The sequence below is a fragment of the Gymnogyps californianus genome, chromosome 10, assembly GCF_018139145.2.
Source record: "Gymnogyps californianus isolate 813 chromosome 10, ASM1813914v2, whole genome shotgun sequence".
NCBI lineage: Eukaryota > Metazoa > Chordata > Aves > Accipitriformes > Cathartidae > Gymnogyps > Gymnogyps californianus.
The window spans coordinates 280,760-306,145 of NC_059480.1; the positions used below are offsets into that span (position 1 = coordinate 280,760).

General features: G+C 41.6%; 1 protein-coding gene across 1 annotated transcript in view; it reads left to right on the forward strand.

Annotated features, from left to right (window-relative positions):
- Nucleotides 1-25,386, forward strand: part of FARP2 (FERM, ARH/RhoGEF and pleckstrin domain protein 2) — a 79,362-nt gene that overhangs the window by 33,926 nt on the left and 20,050 nt on the right. The window contains 7 exon segments of the mRNA XM_050902390.1: nt 3,224-3,371; nt 4,758-4,853; nt 6,247-6,410; nt 6,557-6,625; nt 7,765-7,822; nt 8,536-8,776; nt 22,376-22,554. Coding sequence (XP_050758347.1) covers nt 3,224-3,371; nt 4,758-4,853; nt 6,247-6,410; nt 6,557-6,625; nt 7,765-7,822; nt 8,536-8,776; nt 22,376-22,554 — 955 coding nt within the window.

Sequence of the window (25,386 nt, forward strand, 5' to 3'; positions counted from 1 at the left end):
TTACTCTGAAACTACTTCTCATTTGTAACCGTTTGTGGTGCAGCGTGAGCTGCCCGGCATCGCTCCAGGCTTTCCCCACTCAAGGCTCTTCCTTCTTTGGTAGGTACAGGCAGGTTGTGTGCATGAGAACACTCTTAAAATTATTATTTTTTTTTTTTTTATTCTTTCTGAGATGCGCTGTGCTTTGGATCATATCTAATGGAACGTAAAATAAGTGTCAGTGGTTCTGCATCAGTTATACTGGACTGTTTATGAAGAATTTTTAGTACTATATAGCTTCGATTTTGTAGTTGGCATTTTATCCTAATTTTTGTTTCCCTTCCCTTCCAACCCCGCTTCCCAACCTCCGGCAACCTTAGCATCCTCAGCATCCTCTTTAAAAGACAAAGCACCACTTTCATTCTTAATGTCACTCTATTCAGACGAATTATAGCAGGAATTAGTGTGGGTGGGAGTTACACACAGTGCTCTCAGTGTAACTCGGGAAGCTGATCTACCTTTGTGATCTACCTTTTTTGTCTTGTATGTGTTTAATAAACAGGAACCATGGTACTTCAGCTATTTTGACATGGTTAAGGAATCTATGGAAGAAATGCTAGGAACACTTAAAGCCAGTATAAAACCACTTATTCCAGCATTATTCATTTCAGCAAGGGGAAGAGAAATCTGCTTTTCCAATTTAAGCTCTTAGACATAACTAGTACATGTGAGGTAGCACTGGTAGAAATGCAACTACAAGACTCTTTATGTAGTTTGGCATTTCTTTTTCCATTTGAAATCACATTTTGTTCCTCTGTGTGTGTCCTTTACAATCCCTTTATACATACACGGTCATATAATACTGACATTTGGATAAGGTTGGAGCATGGACCGAACTTGTGAAGTTAGGAACTTCACTGAATCCCTGCTGTCTCCAGTTGGCCAAAAAAAAAAATTTGGATTTCCTGTTGTAGTGTTTTAGATCCCCCCCCCGCCCCCCGAATGAATAAGGCAATAGAAAACTGTTGAAATCCTATCGTCAAATGTATGGGCATTCAGGCTTACTTTCTCAGTGCATTTTTATGTATGTGTGTGAATCAAAGAAGCATTGTTTCTTCTAACAACTTCCATTTTTAAAATGTTAGCATACTAAATAAGTTTCATAATTGCACTCTGAACTTTAGAGACAGTTCCTACGTGCAGTTAATATGTATTGTCATCGTCCTTGTTTCTGATAAATCCAAATGTAATAATCATTCACTTTAATACTCTCTTTATAGTTAAAAGAAATCTATATTGAGCAAAAAAGTTGTTTAATCTAAAACAGGACTATGGGTAGGTAGAAGGAGGTATTTTTAAGGAGAAAGAAAAGGCAAGTCAGGGTAGCAGGAGAATTTATTTAGTGCCAATGTTGTGGTTGGCACTACATAGTACACGAAAATAGACCATGCTACAAACAGTTTATCATCTGTTTTAATGAAATGAAATACAGATTTATGGGAAGGAAGGCCATTTCTTGGAAAACAGGATTTTTAAAATTTGTCTTTGACTGTGTGTGCAGGAATCTAATGTAGTTTCAGCACTAGTTGGTGTAAATAGAATAGTAATCAATTTTTATCTCCCTGTATCTTCCTTGTACCATTATGTTTATCCTAGCACACTTGAATGTTGCTCAATCCATGCACTAGCATAGGTGGCTCTTGCAGCACTTGCTTGGAAGTAATATAATATTTATTATTTCTAATCATTTTCAGTAGGGATGCAGGGATCACTTTATACAGCTGTGGCTGAAGCAGCCTCACCGGTCCTAGTGCCCCAGCAGGTCCTGTGCTGCTTGTGTTTCCATGGAGTTAGCACAGGAGAAGGGTCTCCTGCCTTAGCTAGTTCTCCTGGACCGTATTTATGCCTAAAATTGGGCGGTAGTGTTGTCTTGAAGTATGTTTTTAGTTCAGAGACTACCTTAGGCGACAGACCTGTGTTTGCAATAAGGACTCTTTTACTTTGCAGCGTAATTGGGGCACGTTCAGTAGCAAGAACTCCTTCATTCCCACAGCAGCATTTGCTTGTTCTTGGAGTATCCTAAACCCCCTGTCCGGACCCCCGAACGGATGCAGACCGTTTTGACTTGTAGGGAAAAGGTCTCATCAATACAAGTACCAGTGCTTCACTAGATCATTCCGAGGCTTGTGAAAGTATATATTTTGGGGTGGTCCATATTTTGGGGTCTTGGCCCTCGCATGTCTTGGTGGCATGAGAACTCTGCACCGCCTTCTGTGTGCTGGGCAAGAGGCGTTTCAGGCGCTGCACTCTCCTGCTCCGTGGGCGCTCTCTCTTCTCTGCACTGGCTCTGCTGACGAGCCCGGATGCCCAGTCCGTGGCCACCCCTCCTGTTCCTGAGAGCCAGCCAAAAAATGCACTATAATCCAGTAAACTCCCCCTCGTGGAGAAAAATGAGGGGGAAGGAAGGTCCAGGACTGTTTTGTCATGCAGGAAAACAAAATGTCAGTTGTTTGACTTCAGCAAACTTGCAGAGAAGTAAATGAAGGCCGAATCTGTGACTGGTGCGTACCAGAGTCTCTAATAGTCTCTGTATTTCTTGCTTGGACTTTGTGCACACTCAAAAAGGAGGTGCTCCATGTGTGTACATCTTCCTCCTGTTTTCAAAGTTATTTCAACAGCAGATGATACTTCATTTTTAAAATCCTTCTCTGGATTTCTTGGCAAGGAGGAAATCATACAGCCAAAGACTAGGGGAATGCGTTGCACCCGATAGTACTAGCATAGTAATTCTGACGTAGTCCCGAAACCTGACCCGAAATGGGTCATTCTCTTGCAATATTTGCTTTGTTTCTATTGTGCTGGCTGTGCAGCTCTTTCATCTCTCACTTCTTATCTGGTTAATATTAATGTGTGTACAAGCAAGCAGAAGAAGGAGCATTGTGGATTGAATTCGGATTTGTTCGACTTTATTGTTTTTAAACTGAAAAAGCTCTGAACTAGTTAACATTTGTTTCAATGCCTCTGACTATGGGATGCATTTTAGGTTGGTCATCTGCCGTTGCATATTGCTCCTATTACAAAAATTTCAGTGTAATACATAACTTAGAGTGAAACTGCCCAACTTGATGAGATAGAAAATTCTCGTTTAGTGCCAGAGTTAAGACTTAAGTGCATTAGCCATGTTGGCAATGTTGTAGAATCAGATTGTTCTTAAAACTGTATTTATTTCTCTTCCTCATTATAGGGGTCAAACTCCTGCTGAATCAGACTTTCAAGTGCTTGAAATTGCTCGGAAACTGGAGATGTATGGCATCAGATTTCACCTTGCATGTGACCGTGAGGGCACCAAAATTAATCTAGCTGTTTCACACATGGGTGTGCTGGTATTCCAGGTAAGGTGGGGAGGGCGGACTGGGTACGTGTGTCTGTCTTTCAACTAGCACATCTTGGGAGTAAGTCTCTCATTTTAACTTCAGGTGTCTCTGATGATTTTGAAACTTAGCACATTTTTATGATCAAGGGAGTGTCATTTAAGCCTCAAAAATACTGTTTGGTGCAGTTTGCCCTTGTTGGTGCAGATAGAAGAGCATCAAAACCCACAAAACCAACAGTGACAGCAAAGTAGAAGGGTTTTTTTTGTCTGTTTGAAAGTTATGTATGTGTTCAGAGAAAACCATCCGTTCATTTGGTGCAGCCCTGGAGCAGGTCTGTACTCCTGGAATTTTGGTTCAGTTTCCCTTGTTTTAATGTCACAGTGTATTTTTGCTGGGATAACGTTGCTCTTAGTGTGAAGTGCTGTTTCATTGAAGTGATTGGACCAATTAGAATTACTACTTTTGTCATATTAAATAAGCGACTCGATGATCAGATTTCTGTTTATGAAAGCGATCATACTATTTTTCTCCCCCCAAAACAGACAGGCAGCCGAGTGACTGAAATAGTTCCATTTGGGCACTCATTTTCCGTTCATTTTGTGTCCTACCTGTTCTTTTGTTACTGCGGGGCAGCTTGTTTTCGGAGATGCATTCGCCACCGCAGTCCTGCAATTCCTCTTGGTCCTCCTCAGTGGCCTCTCAGCCCCTGAGGTTTCCATCATTTCAGCTCATTTGGGTCTTTCTCTTGAAGTACCATTTTTCATCTCCCTTTGCTTGTGGAGGGCAACAGGAGAATTGCTGCGGTAGTGAGTGCTGACGGGGTCCTTCCCCGAGGCTTTGGGAGTCAGTGGTACAGGGAGGGGAGGTCTGATGTAGGGCAGCAGGGTGAAAGCAAAGCCTGGTTTTAGCCTGGTTTTAGCCAAACAAGCAGGCTTGTGAGCAAGAGAGCTTGGCAGGATTCCTTACACGTGTGGTAAGTACTCCTCAGTATATTGTACTGCCGAATTAGAAAAATTGGCTTGGAGGAGTGTGTCTAGAGTTCTGTCCAGAGGAAAAGGAAAGCGTGTTAAACAAAATGAAACCCCCATCTTGCTCATACCATAAAGCATCCTGAATATTGATGAGGTTGAAACGTTCCTTTCCCATCTGGTTTTCTAGGTTTTCATTCGGTTTTCTAGTGTCTGCGCAGAGACAGACAGACACCGCACACTTGTAACTATCCCTGTACTGAAAGATAAAACTGTTTAAGGGAATATTGTCACCAGAAATAAAAATCCAACAGAATGGGTTAAGGGGGTGGTGTGTGTGCACATGAACATGTCTATATGCCTGCAACAGAGTTTTGTTTGCTGCTCTTACTTCTGAAAGTTTTGCCAACTTTTAACTGTTATCATTTTAATTCAGGGTAATACGAAAATCAATACCTTCAACTGGTCAAAGGTCCGTAAACTAAGCTTCAAGAGGAAAAGATTCCTTATTAAACTCCACCCAGAGGTCTGTGTAAGTTTTACTGTAACAGTAGGCTGGTCAGTGTTGGAAAAAAATACATATACTTAATTTTATTATGAAAAATTCCAGAGTTTGTAATTTTATAAAACAACTTCAGTGGGGTAGGCTTGGCTTCATCCTTCAAGTAAATATCTTTCCTTTCTCACCCCACGTCTGTCATCTTAGTTTTTTAGTTTTCATGTATCAGCCTCAGCTTACCCTTGACATAAGCATAAACATGTGTAAATGTAAGATAGAAAAAGAAAATATAAACCCAAGTATTTGGTGCATCCTGTCTCAGTACTTTTACTCTGAGAAAGTTGAATTTAATATTTCCCTTGGATATAAATGGAGGTTAACACTCTCATGAACTCTCTGATCCATTACAGTCAAAATGAGCTAAGGTAACCTAAGCATTGAAATAGTAAATCTCTGTTGTTCAGGTAAAAGTGCGTTAGGAAGTGCTTTTGGCTGTAGCTCCTTAGAAGAACACTATAGTACACTGCTGATACAAACGGTGATTGCTTTATATGACTATTTCCTCCAGGAACTTGTTGAATATGTGCTGCTCGAATGAAAAATCGGGTAGAGAGTCCCTTCATTCAAATGAGAATAACCTGATACACCTCAGGAAAGAATAGGTGGCTGAGATTATATTGTTGGAGCTGAATTTTGAGGACCATGTGATTGCTCTTGCTACAGCCTTATCTTTTCTGTTTGTCTGTATAGCAGAAGTGTTATTTTTCATGCTTGGCTGATTTACAGTAGATGTTTTTGATTGCAGATGTCATCAAAGTTGTTGTTGCTTCCACACTGGATGACTAGATTACATTCAACATAGGGTTGTATTAAAAGGGGAGGGGAAAAATGTTTGGACATAATATAGTTATGTGTATCAAGGAAACCTGAAGCAGGACACACTGTCTGCATGTGTAGTAATGTGTCTCACAAAGATACCCTCAGAAATTTCATGTGATAACTGCACTCTGACATATGCAGTATTTTCCAGTCTCGTCTAAATCTCGGGAAGTAAGACAAGCATCAGAACTTTTAAGGAAAAAGTATTTTAAAGTTGCTACTATTTCACTTGAATATTTTAATTTCTTTCAAATTACTAACTTTATGATCCATATTTCTTAAGGTGGATTATATTGAGCATGTTTCTAAAGTCAAGTGCATTTCAAACATTTTTACAGTTTCAAAGTAAACAAATATTTTTGAAAGCTATTAAATGATTTAAACTGCATTCAGAATCACTTCCATTGCTTTAAGGCATATGAGAAGTGACTTAGCAAAATACTGCATCTCACTGGAATTCAGCGTTTTTGTTGGCACCTATTTGTACTTTCCTTTTCTCCTCCATTGCCGTTTTATGTGCTACTTAGCTTTTGTGTTTTGTTCTCAGGGCCCGTATCAAGATACGTTGGAGTTTCTTTTGGGAAGTAGAGATGAGTGTAAAAACTTCTGGAAAATCTGTGTTGAATATCACACGTTCTTTAGGCTCTTTGATCAGCCAAAGCCAAAGGCTAAAGCAGTGTTCTTCACCAGAGGGTCATCATTCAGATACAGGTAGGGAGAAACATAACAGATTTATTGAAGCTGAATTCCTTGTATCTTAGCAAATGAGATCAAAAGGAAAAAGTATTCTAAAGTCATTCCATCTATGATTCGCATCCACTGCATTTCATAATGTTTGTGCTTTTGTGGGTTCACAGTGGACGAACACAGAAGCAACTAGTGGATTATATTAAGGACAGTGGGATGAAGAAAACCCCATATGAAAGGTAAGTACAAACAATTTTGTAGGGTGAAATGTAGTTGAGACTTTCACAGTGCCCTTATTTCCTAAATTTCAGCGTGTGTAAATGATGCTTGAAGGCATGGTCATTTGCTGACTTCTCAGTCACTTAGGTCTACCTCCAATTTAAGGTAGCTGAACTAAATTTAAAAAAAATATAATTTTGTGATGATGTAAAGAAGCTTAGGAAAGTTTCAGTATTGCATTTTAATGTCCGTGGACAATGTGCGACTTAGCCACCTAAAAGTTCAGTATGTTTCGAAGATTCACTGAAATTAGTGAGGACTTGTCTGTATGTCGCTGTAACTATGCAAGTAGCCAGTGGCAAAGCACGTAATTGAACTTGGGATCTGCAAGCCTGAAACTGTGACCTTAAATACTCATTCATTTCTAAACATATAAATAAATAAATTAAGAATGTGCACTTTCATTATAAAATTGTCATTTACTTACTTTGATATGAAACCATCCTGTCTACATGTGGGAAACTCTTCATGGTCTTTCATCTGAAAGATTATAGGAACTTAATAGGAATTTTAAGAAGTTTGCATTAATCTACTATTAATAAATATTTTTAATGTCTTGGACTCCAGTTGAGCTCCTTTTCTGTATGAAAGATTGATTTTCTAGTAAATGATTGACATAGGATGAATCTAACCACAAGTGTGATGCAGGATACCACTTTTTGGGGTGTAACATATAGAATTTTATATGCCATAAATTATAGGTTTGACTAAATTGTAAGTTGTTTGTAAAATTGTTACAGATTAACTCGTTCTGTTTTTGAAGCCATTCATTTGTAGATGTTTGTACTGATGACAAAGGAAGAAGTTAAACTAAGTGTGCTATTTAGTCTAGTCTTCTGCCCCAAGTTGCTCTTGAGTTCTCCTTCAGTGGTATGAATGATCTGGATCTTGCTTTATTCCATTTTCTGTACGTTTCTCACTCCTGCGTTGTTTAATTTACAACTCATGTGACTTTAAATCTTGAACTAGTTATTAACAAAACATGATAAAATATAGCTTGAGATGTTTCTGTTGGCTGCTAGAATGGAAATAGCTGAATGGGGAAGGGAGGAGGCTGATTCATGTCTTGGAAACTCACAGGATGCTCTCTGTTCTGCAGGAGGCACAGCAAAGCCAGAGCGTCCACTCGCGCTTCGAACACCGATGTGCCAAAACAGGTCAGTTCTGCAGCACTCTCGATACTGCAGTCGGGGAAGCTGACAACCAGCTTTCCGAGATGACAGTGAAGGGAAGGTGATCCGAGTCATCTGTTTGTCTGGAATCGCTTTCACTGTGTGAGCTTTGTCCCTGATGCACAGTTTTTCTTCTGTTTGCGGGTGGTATCAGTTTTGATAGTTGTAGCCAATGGAGTCTGAAGTGAGTAATATCTTCCTTTTCGGAGTTCAACTTAACTGAAAAGAAAATGTCATACTTTCTAGTATGTTATTATTTCAGAGGATTAGTTTGTCTTCAGGTACTGTCTGACTGCTTTCTGTGGAAGTCTTGAGTTCGTTGTATAGATGCCTTCTACAATCAGTGGCAAGAAACAAGTGTTTCACTGAATGCACTTGCGTTACATGCGAGAGGTTAAGGAAGCATCACAGGATTTCGCTGTCATTGTTTTGTGTTACTTTCCCTTGTGGATGCTTTTTCAGCAGAGGCTATAAAATACATGGATTAATTTTCCATCCAGTTATCAGAATTCAGGAAAAAAGATCTTGTCTCTTACTGGGGCTGCTGGATCTGTTTCTGTATGCAGTGTTGTGTTTGCTGTAAAGTGAGCTCTTTTGAAGCACGTATTCCTTCTGCATCAGGAACTGGATGTTGCGTTTGTTTTTATGTATTGTAAAAACCTTTTTATCTGTTGTGTTTCTACTTTTTTTCCTCTTAGAGTGTCCCATTCATTGAGGGCTTGAGAACCCCCGGGTCTCCTGCCTCAGCAGCTGCCCCCTTCCACTCAGTTCACTCATCGGCCACTCCTACTCCTGTCCTGCCCATCTTTGCAGAAACCAGCCCTTCCTCTTTGGATCCCCGAGCACCATACACAAGGCTTCCAGAAAAAAACGGTGCAGCACCAGCAGAAGAAGCGGGGAGGAAACTGATGCAGCAGCCTGGATCTGCCATGCTTCAAGGTGTTGGGTTTGGTAGTGTTGCAGGAAACTGTAACCCTGCTTGTCCTGTTGTTGAGAGTGGTTGCGGTTTAGATCTAGCCGTAGAGAGGAGTAGTAAGGAGAGCAGGGTCGCTGTTTGTAAAAATGACAATGATGAGGATGACTTTACCACAGGTGTTTTCGTTGCTGAACAAGAGCGTCAGCACGGCAGTCGGGGTGCCCCTCTTTTCACATTGACAAATTCACAGTTACAGGTGTCAGAGGAATTTATTGATGATGACCCAGCAGAAATTTCCTTTTTTGCTGGGGGCTCCGAGGCGTTTTCATACGTGTACAGCGGTTTAGAGTTACAGGGCTCTGATTTTTCTAAGTGTGTATCAGAGTCGCCTGGCTTAACTACAGATGCCCTTCAGCAAAATACGATCTCTTCTCAGTCAAGCCCTGACAGGTACTCAACCGAAGCAGTAGATATGAATATGGAAGATGAGTTTGAATTTGAAGAAGGGAGCGATTTCAACGGCAATGAGAGACCATCAGATACCTCCGAGCTGTTTGAGGTGAAGGCCCAAGCAAGCAGAATGCAAAGCCTCCTGAGCCCGTCCGAAACGAGTTCGCTCATCAACAACCGCTCCGAGAGCAGCTCCCTCAATAATTTGCCGCTGAACGGTACGTCCTCCCTGCATACATACAGCTCCGCGAACCATTCGGAGGCCAGTTCCATGGTGAACTTCCCCGCCTACTCAGTCCGCTCCGAGTCCAGCTCAGCCTTTCAGTTCACGGACATTATAGACCAGCTGGAACAGCTGAGCTATCCGCCTACCACCACGGAAGACTCTAGCAGCACAGACACGGACTCCTGGGACTCCGAAACTGCTGCGCCACTGGACGTAAACCTTTTCTTTAGTAACCCTTTTGCTCAAGCCACCAGTGATAACTTTGCTTTTGACTTGCAGAATAATTTAAAAAATCTCACCCAAGAAGACTGGACAGAGAAGGCACATGTTGATTGATTCTTGATTTTTTTTGTGATGGATCCCTCTATGCTGGTCAGGCTTAGAAGTCAAAAGGGTGTGATGTCAGTCACTTCAAGCAAGAAAACTCTAATCCAGTGGTTGGATTTTAAATCACACAACGTAGTCGATTTTTAAATTATTTTTTTTTTCATGTACTTCTTCAATTTCCCTCAAAGCATCCTAGCTTTGGTGCTGCATTATATGCATCACACTGCATCCAGAATGTGTTATAATAGGCTATGATGTTCGCAAAATACTGCATTTAGGAAAAACCACTGGTTTCAGAGAAGTCAGCATCACAAATTACAGTGTGTTGAAGGATTTCTGTGGCTATAAACGTATCTGTAAGAGTCTGATATAATACGCTGTTCCTCCAACACCCGAATGCAACAGTCACTTTTGCACATGCTTGTTAACAAGTAAAGTTATGCATCCAGTAAATTAGCTGTTTTCCGGTGCTGCGGTGAGAGTCCTCATTTTGGTGGTTTTTTTCTGTTTCCACAATCAAAAAAATGGACAATCTTCAAATCAACTATGAAGGAAAGTTTTTAAAATATCAACCTATGCAACGTGTCTGCGGTACACTTCAAAGAATGTATATGTGGTAGTTCTTCGAAGAAACTATGTGGTAGTTTAGAAGAGGGGATGTGTACACAATCAAATGAAAATAGCAGTCGCCAAAACTTCTTGTGAAGACAATCATTGTATTTTCTGACTTCGAAGTGCCTTCAGCAGTCCAGCAACAAAGAAGTACCCTTCTGCTTTGCAGTAGTTTGGAGATATATGCATAGACTAAAAAAGAACTTAATCCCCATTGCATTTTGTCTCACCTTCTTTTTCTTTATTTAATCACTCTGCATAAAAATGCTTACAGATTAATTCATAAAAGTGTCCTTCATCTGTGGAAGACAGGTGGTGGTAAAGCCGGTGATAGCTTTAACTTTTTCTTTAAAATACGAGCTGTATTCAGAAAAATACCGTAGCCTTTCTGAGAAATTGAGATGTTAGGAGGAGTGAATACTGTAGAGGACAGTTAGAGCTTCCCTGCTTTTATAAATTTTTTTAGTCAGGTGACTTTGACGTGAGACTTGATCTGTAAGTTTGAAAGCGTAATTGAAAAGATAGTTACTGAACTGGTCACATCTAATTTAGCAACATTTATTGAGGTGAAACAGTAAAAGTTGCGAAACATCCTTCCTGTCTGCCAACATGATGGATTGGGGGGGTGAAATTCTGAGCTGCAGCTCATAATAGCATTTTTTAGAGTATTTTGCTTTTGTATGAGCAAGAATGTGAAATACATAACACCTAACCGAAACCTTGTGATGGAAAGCATCATCTCCTTCAGCCATTTGGTTTTGGGGTTCCATCTTGCCCAGTTTTCAGTCCTTTGCAGAGAGAGTGCAGTACTGGTACAATCAACGCCTCCAAAATAAGCAGGTTGCAGTTACAAGCATAACTTTATGCTCGATATTATTCATATACGTTTTCTTAAATGAGGTCTGATATATCGTTAAAAGACCTTCATTCTTTACTCAAACATTTAAAAAATACTATTATTTCTCAAAATTCTGATAACTAAAACTTCAAGGGAATTCTTCTCAATGTATGGTAGAACACGAGGAGGTAAAACCTCCTTTAGTCATCCATTTCTTCTAGTTTAGTTTTTACCGAGGTATGATTATTCTTCACAGCACTTGCTTTTATATTGTGGTTACTGTGTTCGAGTGGAATCACTGTTGTTCATGAGAAACCTGTCGCCTTTGCCAGTGGCATAGAAAATCAAAGCACATTTAGAACAAAGTATTAGTTTGGACGTACAGGAATGTACAGCAGTTTGATTGCTCTTTTTTTGTTTATAAGTGCTATACATTATTTTTATTTTTATTTTTTTCTTCTGTTGAGTGTGTGTTCTGGCTCTTCGTGTGATTTTATCATACCTGTGGAGATGATGTCGTGGATGTGTAATGTGACATTTCTAAATAGGCACTTGGAGGAGGTCTTCAGTTGTGTCCAAAGCTGGTACCTTTAAGTATGTTTTTAGGCGGTTTGTCTGATTTCCTTCCCACAACTAACTACATGATGTAACTTAAAAAAGAAAAACAGAAGAAAGACAGAATTCTGCCTGCAGACTCACAGGTGGTAGAGTCAGGGACAAATATGTAGATAAAGATCGAGAGAAAGGCTGTTAATTTCTTTGATCTTTTAAAAAAAGAATCAGGATTCAGCTATTTACATATAACCGTGTCTGCCTCCGTTTCTTGTTCTCTGCCTCAGTCACAAGCATTCTCTCTAAATGTGTTAGAATTGCTTAATATGGGAATAAATCCAACTAAATTCTCTAGGTTTTCAAAAGATCTTAGGAAGAAGGTGCCTGTATTTTCAATAAATACGCCTGGCAATCCTGAGAGAAGGCTTGCCAGTACGTTTTCTTGCACCGCAGTTAGTTTGAAAAGGCATCTTCAAGGTTTTTCTTCTTGTATTTTGCAACTATGCAGATCTTTTATTGGCAATTTTAAATCTCAGGGATTTTAAAAAAAAAAAAAAAGTAATAGGAATCTTGATGTAAATGCCCCTTTTGTTTTCTAAAGGAACGGGAGTGACTAGGATCTCAGTCCTTTAGCTTAGAGCAAGATGTGTGGATCCACAGGTGAGGACGGGGTGGGGGGAGCTTTCACCCAGGTATGGAGCTGTTCAGATGAAGGTTTTAGTTATGGGTGTCACCAAGAACACTGATCCTTCACGTCATCTGACTCCCCCGTATACCTGGATTTGGGATACTTGCGCAAAGACACTGCTGGTCAGCACCTACAAGCCGATATCCCTTGCCGGGATTGCACGCCGTGGTGTACTTGCAGGTTGTGTGAGAGTTCAGCGCTGCTGCCTGTGCCCCTGCTGCCTGCTAGTTGTATCTTTGCTGTTGCTAATTGATAGCATATAGCTGTTGTGGTTTCTTTCTGGACTTTTCTGATTTTCAAAGCTATACAGCTTCTGAGGATATAGTTGCATGCTTAGCTCTGTTGTTTTATTCGTAGTTTCCCAGATAGGCACAAAAGAGGAGAAAATTTAGTTCGTAAGTAGAGTTTTTCTTACAGCAAGAAAGCTGAGAGAAAAGGTTCATCATTTCCTTCAGAGGGATAAGTTCAGATTCACTTTCCAATAGAGAGGGAGAGAAAAACAGCCTGCCTTCAAGGGAACGGGACGGCTCAGTGCTTCGCAGTGAACTCGAGCACCAGTTGTGAGCTATTTTAGTGCGGGAGAGCCATGCCAGGCATCCTCTTCTCCCTCGGCTGTCTCCTGAGGTGGCAGCAGAAGGTGAGAGAAGGAAGGGCTTTCGGTTCTCTGTCCGTATCGCTTGTCTTCGGGTAGCGTAAGGGAACTGGTGAAATTCGGTGCAGTGTGCTATGTCCTGAGTACTAGCGATGCTGCTAAGCTTTCAGTGTTACTCCTTGTGGTTTGTTTGTTTTCTTTTTACAGTGTTGATGCTACTAAAACTTAGTTCCCGGTACTGATTTCTGTTTTTTTTTCCTGAGCACACAAGTTTTCTTTTCAAGAAGGTGAGTAGTATGCTGGCAGGTGTGGAGTTGGTGCCAGCCACCTAACCGAGAGAGCTGGGACCCTTGCAGACCCCGAGCAGCGAAAGCTGCTCTGGGAATTGCATGGCATGAAAAAGGGGGGAGATTACACAGGAAAAATCAGAAGATCTTTGTCGAGTATCCCATGCATGCTCACCTTGAAAAGAAAGCATTTGAGGAGCTGTGGTAGGAGCAGATGAAAGCCTAGGTGCAAACCTTCACTTGTCCGTGGCAAGTGAGCGGTCGTCCGCTCCTCCCCCCGACACTCACTTCTGCAGGTACGTTCTTTCACGTTTGCTTTCTGCCCCCATCTGTGGGAGGCTGGAGGGGTCATATATAGGTACTTACATTTCTAGTTGACATACAGGTTTTAGTGCCGTGTTTTTCCAGTACGGAGAACCACTGGGGTTTCCAGGCTTGTTCTCCTGCTCCAGACTGTGCATCCACCAGCTGTTGCAGCGGTAGCTCAGCGAAGGGAGCATGCCGGAGCTGTCGCTCCTGCTCCTCAGTGAAATAGGGCGGTTTTCCATCCTTCCACTTCTCTGTTTTCCTATTTTAGCAAATACATGCAGCCGTAGAAAGCATGTCAATGTTAGGGGCTTTTCAAAATAAGTTAGGCTGATGGGTTTAGCTCTCTCGCAGTACTCAGCTTGCGCGTTGCAGTGCGACTAAAAGACACTAAGAAATGTGTGTCTTGAATGGGTAATTTAATCTGCACCTGTAGTCCTGTACGTGTATACTTACAACCGTTCTATGCTTAAACACATTTATTAAATGTAAAGCACTGCATCAGAACATTTTTGATCTTTGTGTATGCAGTTACTAGAACTCTTAATTTGCACAAAACACAGGTCATAGAATATTCTCTGACCTATCCACCACACAGTTAAACTTTGGTAAACTTTCCTGTGTTATCTATTGTGTTTAGACTTTGTAATTTTAAAGTACTTGTTCATTATTCAAGTAATACATGCTGTATATTTCCCAAGACTTATCATATTTTATCTTAGGATGGAATAGGGCGATATATTGATCTGCTCTCAACTTTCACTTTAATTTCCAGTGAATTTCAGAGTTGCTGGATAGTACCAAGTATTGATCTCCTTTTGCCTGTGTATATTTGTATTGCGGTCGTAGGTGATTTTGTTTAAGGGATTTTTTTTTTTTTTTGGTTGATGGCTTGGTTTTGGTTTGGTGTTGGGTTTTTTTGGTGGTTTTTTTTTGGTGGCGGTAGTTTTTGTTTAGTTGCAAATCTTGATAAGGGTAAGATTTTTGTGGAGACACTAATAAAAGTCATTATAATTTTATGGTTTTTGGTGCAAACCTGTCGGTAAGTCATTCCCATTATTGTCATTTTGCAAAAAGTTCTAAGCCATAATTATCCGGTATTGATTGAATGAATGAGTATACAATACAATTTTCATTGTAGTCCTTTAGCTGTCACTACCTGTAGTTTTTAGTAGCTCTTACATCGCACTTGTCACAAATGCTGTGTGTATATGTATGGGTATACATATACACTCTCTGTATGAATATGGGGAGACTTTACAGTTCCAAACATGTATCATAAAACCCACTTAATTTATTATCTGCTCGTGGGCTATGGTAGGATTAGTCCACCGGATGAACTGGAGCTTTGCAGGTTTCAAATTTGGAACATGGTTAATTGAACTTGGTTTGTGGGGAAGGCGTTGCTATAAATTTTCCAAAGTCACGATATTCTGCTGTTGCTCGGATGGCAGCCGAGAGCGCGGCTTGTGACAGCCCTGCAGATCGGTAAGAAACACGAAATGCCCGTTTATCAATACGTACAGGGATACGCGTGCCTTGGTTAGAGTGACTCCCCGATTAAATAGGTGCTACTCTTTTCAGGAAAGGATTACTTTAAGAAAACAAAGAGGGCTGGAATTTCTTAATTGATCTCTTGAACTTTATCTTTTATACGGTAAATGTTTTATGGAATTACATGTTGGGATTTTTAATATCTTTGTGTCTGTTCAGATTGCCGGTTATGAACCTACAGATTTGTACTAATTCATAATTTTAATTTGTTTATGCAATAAAATGAGGAAAACTTTGATATAAATGACAACATGGGCTTTTTAGCTTTATTTTTCGTTACCCTTGTGTTTGAAATAGAATAAATATTTGTTCTCCTAGCCAAGGCATCTTAGAGTTTTATTACCAGGTTTCTCCAGGCAGTTTTCCTCCTGTACCCCTTTGTTGAAAGTAGAGCACAGCTGGGGCAAATACTGGTGTGCGTGGTTTTCAAATTACTGTTTCGTGCAGACCTTTTGCTTGGGATACAAATGGGACTAAAAGTTCAGATTTCATTATAGGAATTACGTCTATTGTGGAGACATTTTCTTTTAAACTGCGTATGTCCCTTGAACTCTCTCCTGTATATCTGTTTTTATTGGAAGCCTGCCCTTTATTGTAAACATAGGGTATGGAGGCAATTGCATGTTTTCTAGGTTGAAAGTTCTCCTTCAGGAGTCTGTGACCAATGTATGGGTAAATGCTCTTTTCCTGAATCACGTAAACATTTGCTTAAAAAAAGTCAGTAGTACTTGCATAAGTAAACTGAGCAGGTTTCTGGGCAAGTTTGAGTTGACAATTTTTTTTTAAATTATTCTCCATATTATGTTTGCTGAGTTATAAAACAATGAAAACACCTACTCCAAAAACCTGCTTTTCAGCAAGGAGGAATTATTGGGTGGAATTGACTCTGACTTCCTTTCAAACATCAGGAGATCTTAGAACATAGCATGTTATATCACTGTATTACAGGGGTTGAATTTGATTAACTTTGCTTTGATTGTTCTTGTTGCAAAGTTAAACCAATTTTACATAGACTTAAGGAAAATATGTACCTGACATAAATAAGCAATTTAGGTTGAAACCCTGACCGTTCATTTCAGCGATGCTGCGAACAGAGGTTTGTGCAAAGTCGTAGTGTGAGCATGGACAGATCAAAGCTGTCAGTACAGCATAAAGAGATTTCTGTTTAACGCTGTGACAGTATAAAAGTTTAGTCTGCAGTCTCTAACAACAGATGCATATTCTTTCTTGCCTGCAAATAGCGTAGCCTTTACAAGGCGAGGAAGGTGGCAAAAGAAGGGCGGTCGTTTCAGATCCTGGACATAACCATAAAACCGGGACCAACGTTAGGACTCTCCTACAGTGTCACATGTAGGTGTAACTTCACAGGTACATACGGTTTCACTGGGGCACGTGCCAAGTGCTATAAACATGCTCTTAACGTTTAATGTGATCTGTACCCATTGGAGGATAAGAAAGAAAGAAATCTTTGAATTTAAAGTCTCTTAGATAATTTTTTTGGGCTCTTAGATAATTTTTTTTCCCCCAAGATTTTCTGTCTCCCAACTATCCCTCATTATTTTAAAGGGAAGATTTGCAGGGGAAAAATGTATTAGTTGTGATATTTTGAAATAAGGAAGATTTGGGATATTCCAGGATTTCAGTTGTAATACGTTAGCTTGCAGAACACTTTCACTCTAGAAATAATAATTTGGTCTGTGCAAGGAATGGGTTCAGCTGGGCACTGGGCAGGAGGGGGCTCTGAGTGGGCTCCCATCATCTGCTGGTCAGCCACTGCAGGGCTTTAGCGTAAGAAGAATCTCTTCTGTTTGTAGTAGTAGTAGTAGTAATAGTAATAAAGTTACATCTTTAAAGGGAACCAACCAGTGAAATGCAGAGGGCACTGCTTTCTGATAAGGAGTCACACTGCTAACATTTGAACTTCATATAACTTTTAGTACATCCAATAATGCTCTTTGTTATTGGAGTGCTATTTTTGTTGTCTGTCTTTGAATTGTTTTAAGCATTCAAGCATAAAGCTTACAGAACCAATACTTGCATTTTATTTTTGTCAAGCTTTGAACTCAAATCTGGCTTTATGTGTAGAGGTTGGATTCAGACTGAAGAATGGAAATATCCTCTGAAAAATAACTGAGAAGTGATGCCAAAAGCTTATTAACTTATCAAGCTTACTATCTCAGTGTAAACCAAATGAAGTCTGCTTCTGCTTAAACTTTTAGTAAAAGCTAGTCCATATTAATATCATTAGCAAAACCTGTATTGTAATACACTGGCCTAGTTCCCTAGTGGGAGCTTTTACCATTTAAAATTGTATTAATCTGGGAGGAAAGCCCACAGAGCTGTGAGGTGTGTGCTTCTCTTTTTCTGAAACATCAGATAGCCAGCGATCTTGGTCATGTAAGGTAGGACAGATCCTAGAGTTGGTATTTCAGATCTGAAAATCAAACTCTCATCTTTTCAGTTAGTGTCACCATGGCCGCAGTGGTTTTTAGTTCAGGTTCTGCCTCAGACCTGGACCACCTCCCTGTTCCTGCTGGAGCTGAGTGTTTCCCATAGACCAGAATTTTTTTCCAAAAGAAACAGAATTTTGCTTTGCACTTCTAACGGTATACAGTACTGACAAGGGGATGGCGGGGGAAAGGCAAAAGCTTTTTCTGACTGTCAGCTGACATGCTTCTGAAGGCACACAGAAAAATGAGATGTTGGGGTTTAGCACATCAATTTTCCAGAGCCACTTTTAAAATTAAAGCTGCAATTAAAACTCAGATACACAATTTTAAGTCTTTTCTTCCCCCCCCCCCCCACCCCCCATTTCCTTTTGTGGGGGTTCAAAGCCATGAAATATCCTCTCCCTTAACTATTGTATAAGTATGCTTCAATTTAGCTTGGTTTGTAACTGCAAAAAACAAAGTCTTAGTGTATATATGGACAGCTTCTAGTAGTTTGTTAGAGTAAAGGCATCACACGACTGATTTCAGACAACAGAAATTTAGAGGCTCCTGATGGTTCAAATGATAAAATTTAGTGTTATGGTTAAGAAAGTAATCTAGCAGGTTGTTCTCCTCTTACTCAATTTTTTCTTTTTGCGGAAAATAGTTGTAATTTTTCATGTATCAGTTTGTTTTTAATCTCGAAGTTTGATCGGGAGGGTGATTTCATTTCGCTAGCATGTTGCCTGCTGCTGTCCCTAATGTGGGATCAAAACTGGTTTATGCTATTGTAGTAAACTACAAGTCAGACTTAAAACCTGGCTGCTGTGTGCTTTCTTCCTTGCTTTCTCTGGCATTGCTGATTGACGTCAGGCGATAGTTTTCCAAAATTTTCCTTCACTACCCGCATTTCTGAAGTTTGCAAGGGGTAACAAAGTGTCTTCCCTGCGAAATGCCTGGCAGGTTAGAGAAGATCTCTGCTGTACTTCTATTAACACGGCAAATAAGTAATGGATTTTGGATATTGGACACTAAACAGATGAGAAGAAAAAGCAAACAAACAATTGTATGTTAACTGTAATAATGTCAGTGAGAGGGAGGGATGGGATTCGAGTGCTCTTGAAGAAAATACAAGGTAAGGTCATGGTTACAGCAGCTGGCTTAAGGTTATTTTGAAATCCCATAATGAACTTCTCATGAGTGGTTTTGTATAATATTCTAAACATATTTATTTTTCAAATTTGAGTATGAACCTTCACATCTGTATACACTGAAGATCCTCTCGGTAAAAAGTAGAGTGGACAAACGTTTGTATTAAGTCATAGTTTTATATATTAGACAGAAGCTTTCACATTTTTGTACCTGGACAAAAGAAGAGGCAGCATGAACAAGAATAAAACAGTTTGACAATATTATACAGTAGCTGTGAAAGATAAGGCTAGCATCCTCACTGAAGTCCATAGCTGTGTTCATGCAAAGTACAGTGCTTTTGCAATGTTTTACTGTTAGACTTGATCCCCCCCCCCCCCCCCCCCCCCCCCCCCAATTATATGCATGCTGGTCTTTTTATGAAACTGTAGTTTTGTTTGCTTAAGGATAGATGGTTCTAACTACATAGTGTAATTAACTAAGAAGTATGAGTATTCTTAAAGATCTTTGAGTATGTGGAATATTACACCAAACTGACACTTTTGTTGATGTTGCGTTAAGTGCATTTGTGTGTGATGTGAAAGCAGAAATTTGTCGTGTACAGGATGCAGTCGTGTCTGTGAGGGTCTGGTTTACATCGTTGCGTACCCATGTCATTGCGTGGAAACCCTGACTCCTGCTTACAGCAAGGCTTCCCAATTGGGGATGTTTGTGTTACGACTTACGTGTAGAGAACAAATTTCCACTTCATGCAGAATGTTGAAACGTGGAAGCATCCCTCTCAAAGAACAGTCCCTTTTAATATACCTGGAGGATGCTGCTGCCTGCGGGGCAGGGAAGACCTCGGTGCACCAGGGTTTGATGTCGGAGGAAATCACTCGCGCGTTTTGATCTTCGCACCAATATTTCTACCTAATTAGGAGTTTTCTACACTGAACAGCTGTCGAAAGTGGCAATGGCTGCTCCAACTGTTGCACGGATTCTTCCTTTACCATCCTTCCCCAGGAGAACAGAGAATTGCTGTACATCTTACCCGCTTGCCTGGGAGCTCCACCCTTGCTGCTCTAGTGGAGAAATACCGTTGGATTACGAGAAAGAAAATTTCGGTACACGCTTGTAACGTCATCTGCCAAGATACGCTGTCATACTGAGTTTATGTCAAACATTTTAACAAATGTTAGCAAAAAAGCTAACCCGAGCTGCTCCGTGACATTTTATAGTCCTTTCTAGAAAAGACAAATTTCGGAAGTCACATCAACCTCGGAAAGTCCCGTTGCAGAATTTGCCATTTAAGTTGACAGCCTGTGACAAGTTGCAGCTGTAACAGCTCCTTCCCGAATTCTTTATTGCTTTCTTCGTAGGGAAATAAACAGCAGGCTACAGGGTGTCCTCCTATAGCTATCGGCATGCAGGGGAAGGGCACTCCTGTCCCTGAAGAAGCGGTAGGCATTGCATCTGTAGGTTACCCCCCTCCCAGGCTCGGGGAGAGGGGAAGCCCTGTGCTTCTGCATCGTGGGTTCTGCTTATTGTTTCAGGCTTCTCGAGGAGCTGAACGTGCCTCTCGTTGTCATAAATCTCTCTGGCTTCGGGCAACGGGGTTCTTGCTGTCAGATACAAATGAGCAAGTGTTTGAAATGAATTTAATGGCCAGCTTCTCCTGTTGGAAGTGATAAAAACTAGAACGATTCAATTGAAATAGGCAGGCAGTGGAGTTTGTGGCAAGTTATATCCCTTTTGCTCCCCTTGTATCTGAACATTCCGTCTGCCCAGAAGCAATTCAAGTTACAAATTCTGGAACGTGTCGCTACATTGTGTTAAATTCCAAGAATTTAAAGAAGCTCCTCACCCCTGCAAGCTTGTAGCTTCTTTATTTTTAAGCTGTTGTTTCAGCATCCCTGACATGTAAAAGCAAGCTTCCAATAAACTCCTGTCCCCGTATAGGTGAAACAAATGCCAGACGTTGTTGCTTTCCTGTGCTAATATTAAAAGCGGTGGGAATGAAGCAAATGCTCAGGCAGAAACGAAAATGTGCTCCAGAATGACTGTGCTCGACTAGTGTATTAATAGTTAACTCCGCAGCCTCGATGATCTGAATCTCTTCCAGGTGACCGAGTGCAGCACTGTTTAGCTTCCTGCATTTGTCAATGTGAAAATACGCGCTTGGGCTCCCTCGCCATTGTCACGCTGCCGGGCGCCTTGCAGTGGTTTTGCTTCCTGAGCCAGAGAGCAGCAGCCGCTCCTGCCAGTAGTGAATCGAAAAGCTCCCAACTCCTTCTCCTCCAGCACGCGTGCCCTGTGTCTGTGTCAAGAGATACTGGAGGGCTGATTTTTTTTTTTTTTTTTTTTTTAAGCCTTTTGGGATGATTTTTAAGTAGTCTGGGAACTGATGAGTTGGCATTTTTGGCTTCGCTGTTGATTTTTCTGTTTGCCTTCGGTCAGGTGATTTAGCCCTTGCTCTCTGCTTGCAGTGCACAACAAATCATGCTGGGGAGGGTCGCGAGCGTGGCTGAGTGCTTGAGCGGCGCGGTGAAAGCCGTAGATACTGAAGTGCTTGGTACCCGTTCAGTCGCCTGATCTGACGAAGCTTGTCTGTTTATCATAGGGAAGATCAGAAAAAAAAAAAATAGGTGAGGCTAGGTAGGAATTTTGTGGGCATAGTGAGTAATTGGCATGTCTGTTGCCTTCGTTTGGTCCCAAAAAGCAGATCTTCTGGAACAGTCGTTTTCTCTGTGAACACCCGAGGGGTGTCTGCGTGCTCTTTCTAAGGAGTCTGCAGAAGAGAGGAGAGCAGCTACTGTTCGTAGGCTTAAATTCACTGTGATGGTGCCTTCCGTGTCAGAAATCTCTAAAGGGTCCACAAATGAAATAATATAAAAAAAGATTGACAATTAATAATCTAAAGCAAAGCAGTACACATTACTCCTGCTTCAGACAGGTTTTGCTGTGCAAGAGGATTGTGTACATCCAATTAATACTCAGTGCTGCAAAATTGTTTTCCTTTGAGATCAGTAGATTATTCTATTCATATACGTAGAAGAGCCAGGAATGAAATCTCTTGCATGCTCCCTTTTTGTATAGCAATGTGTTTTCCTCTCCCGTTGGTACAATTTTGGAGATTCCTCGATTTCTGAATGTATTTTTAATGAGCTTCATCTTCTGTAGTGGAGAGTAGCGGAATGATTTGTCCTAGCTTTTCCATGGGGTGAAAAGTAATTCTTACTTTAAAAAGGAAAAACTAAAATCTGTATTCTTGTTACTGCAATATAGTCCTATGTTGCAAACCCTGCTGCTGCTCAACAAAATCCAGCAGGATCTGAGCACTTTCCTAGATGCTCAACAATTTATCCTTTCCCTTAAATGCAGTTGTAAAGGTGTCTGTCCTTGCTGTGCTGCCACGTAACAGCGGAACAGGGAGCACTCTGTTTGCTTTGAGAGACACACTTAAGTCTTTGGATGTATATGCCTCTTTTCTTTTTTTCTTTTGCCTTTTTTTAATAATATGAGATTGCAATTATGGTTTACAGTAACAGTGGGTAGTCATCTTAGATGCGCTATCTTCAAAACCGTTTTCTTTCCTTTTCCACTCCATCTTCTCGTTCTCTTCCCACCCAGGCCTGCCAGTGGACCATCCTCAGCTCTCTTCCCTCGTGCTGAAGAGTCCCCTGGGCTTGAACCCGGCGTTTCAGGTGAACTTGAACGCAGCCAGCCAGGGTTCATCTCCTCTTCTGAGTCCTGTCCTCAGTGATGCTGGCAGTGCCAGGATAGAAGAGGATGACGAAATGAAACGTAAGGTAAGATAATGATGCGACTGGGAATTTACGTCACGAGAACAGTGATGGTTTCAGGTGAGGAGCTGTGCTTGCTGGTCACTGAATGTTGATTGTGTTATATTTTGTGGTAGAACAGATGTGTTTGGTGGTTAGTGTTAAAAACTCCGGTGCTGAAGGTTTGGTCGGGTCTGTTTATCTTGCTGTTGTGGCCAGAGTCCCCGCTGCCCTCTTGGCGTAGGGGTCTTCTTGGTGTCTGCTGCTGGGACCACCTCCTGCTGTTTTAGCAGGAACCGCTGCCAAGGGCCCCGGTGCAGCAGGGAGCTGTGCTCGAAATCTGCCTTTTATACCCCAGAATGGAAACAAGAGTTCAGGCTGGACATTAGGAAAAGGTTCTTTACCAAGAGGGCAGTCGGTCCCTGGAACAGGCTCCCCAGGGAAGTGGTCAGGGCACCAAGCCTGTCAGAGTTCAAGGAGCATCTGGACAATGCTCTTAGTCATATGGTTCAGTGTTGGGCAGTCCTGTGAGGAGCAGGGACTTGGACTCGATGATCCTTATGGGCCCCTTCCAACTTGAGATATTCTAAGAGACGTGGCTTCCTGAGATGAGCCGTTTGGGGGAAACGGTTGTTACGTATTTGATATAAAACAGTAGCAGTGCACTTGGTATCTTTTGGGCTGCAATTATGATATTAGAATCTAAAAACCCCCTTGTCTTTGTGCTGAGACTATTGAAAGGACGCTCTGAAGCAGGTGAATTGTTCAAGGTGATTCTCGCCAGGGTGGTGCTCTGCAAGGCTGGTGGAGGAGGTGGCTGTCCGTTCTGGAAATCGGTTGCCTTTGGCTCGTTCAGTAACGAAAACTTGTGTCACATGGTGACGGTGAACCTGGCGTTGTCTTTGCTGAATGCTGTCATGTGTAACCCATGTCACCTCACTGGACTGTGCTGTCTGTGCAAAGGGCTGCGTGTCATTAATAAAACTGTGTTCTAAAATAATTTCATTTACCAGCGTAGAGAATAGCACAGAGCTACCATTTGTTAATATATAAGGTATGTTCTTCCTAGGTTCCTTACTTCCCATGCAGTCTCACCATACGTTGGTCCTCCAAGCCATTCTTTCTAATCATAACAGGACCTTTAGAGTGGTCCTGAGGTGTCTCCTCTCGGGCTGTAGAGAACCTGAGCTCAGCTTCAGCTTTCTCAGCAGCAGGCATCACAGTGGATCCTCTTACATCCAGTCAGTCACGGGCTTGTTCAGCAGAGCTGGTTGTATCATTGGAGCTGCCCTCTCCATGGCTGACTCTTCTGTCTGGTGAGAGGTGGACAGTGCTCTGACCTTGCGGAAGCTTGAGGCTTGCTTTCTGAAAAGAGGGGGGCAAAAATGCCTTTGACTTTTGTGGCTGCAACACGTCTCAAAGCAGGAACAACTTTGGGTCTTCAAGATGTGTTTATGTCTAGGTACTGATCCTTAGCCTAGGCTGCTTTCCTTTCTTTCCACTGGTAAGCACTGGTTGCCTTAACTGGGAACTCCCCAACATGATGGGAGTTTTTCCTCACCCCCATGTAGAGCTCAGGATTCACCCTTGCTTTCTCAGGTAATCCTAATTATAAAACGTTTTTGTTCTGGAGGCGATTCCACCTTTAGTCCTTGAGACATGAACTTCAGCTCCTCACTCTGTGCTTCAGCACCACGGAGCAAGGACTTTCTACCCCAGTGCGTCATCTGTATCTGTATCCTCTTGCGCACTGGAACACTGCAGAGCCTTTCTGAAAGGTGAAGGAAGTGGTGGTAGTCCACAAATTCTGACCAGGGTCTCCCAGGAGCTTCTCCAGAGTCTTACGTACTCTGTGCAGCAAGCCTCCTCTTGTCTATGCGGCAAAGCTGGCGTACTGCTTCATACTGATGTCTGATCGTGTGCTGTGGTAAGCAGTGGCTTCGTGTGCCTCCACAGTTTTTCAAAATGACCGAGGTAGCCAGATGTCAGCGTGTGATTCAGATTTTCTCTTTTATACACACTGCACCATGTTATCAGGCTTTGACAGTGGTTGCTAGCAATAACAAGAATCTGCAGCCACAGAATCGTTGAGGTTGGAAGGGACCTGTTGAATCTTCCAGTCCAGCCAGCTCCTCTTTCTTAAGCAATGACTCCAAGCATTTAGATGCACGCTGGAGAAATAAATGTGTGTGTGTATACATGCATTGATGCATGCATTCTTTGACTGCTTTTCAGATGTGGATAACAAGTTACCAGACTTTGCCTTTGTAGGGGCATGGTATATAGTATCTGACCAACTGCACTCCACAGCACACTGCATTTCTCCCGATAAGATAGAGAAGTCCACCTAAGAGCAGACTTCTGTGACCATTTTTCTGCAAGCTGCTTTGCTCCCCTTGCCTTGCTTGCTTGCAGAGAGCGAGCGAGCAGCCAGGTTTGTTGACTCTTCAGTACTTGAGAAGGATCCAGAACCTTCCATTACAGTGCAAGGAGGGCTCTATCGTCCAAACTCAGTTTCTTATGGAGTCAGTGGCCACACTGTAATCTATAGTTTTCTGTGCAGCCTCAAAGAAGAAACCACCTTGTGGGCTCTTTACTCCCGGTCTTCTGCTTGCCCCATCCAGTGTTCTGGTTGTCTTACCTCTGTCAGGATCCTCAGGCAAGGAGGTCACAGGTCCATGCCGTTTGCTGTTTTCACCATGTCTTTGGGTACTTCTTGGTGCCAGGAGGTGCAAGCTTGCTCGCTCTTGTTTCATCTCAGTTGAGGATCTGGAGATCTCTGCACCGTGTGTCCTGACCCTCAGCTGCTCAGGGAGCATACAGAAATCTCACCACGAGCAAAGATGCCACTCTGAATTT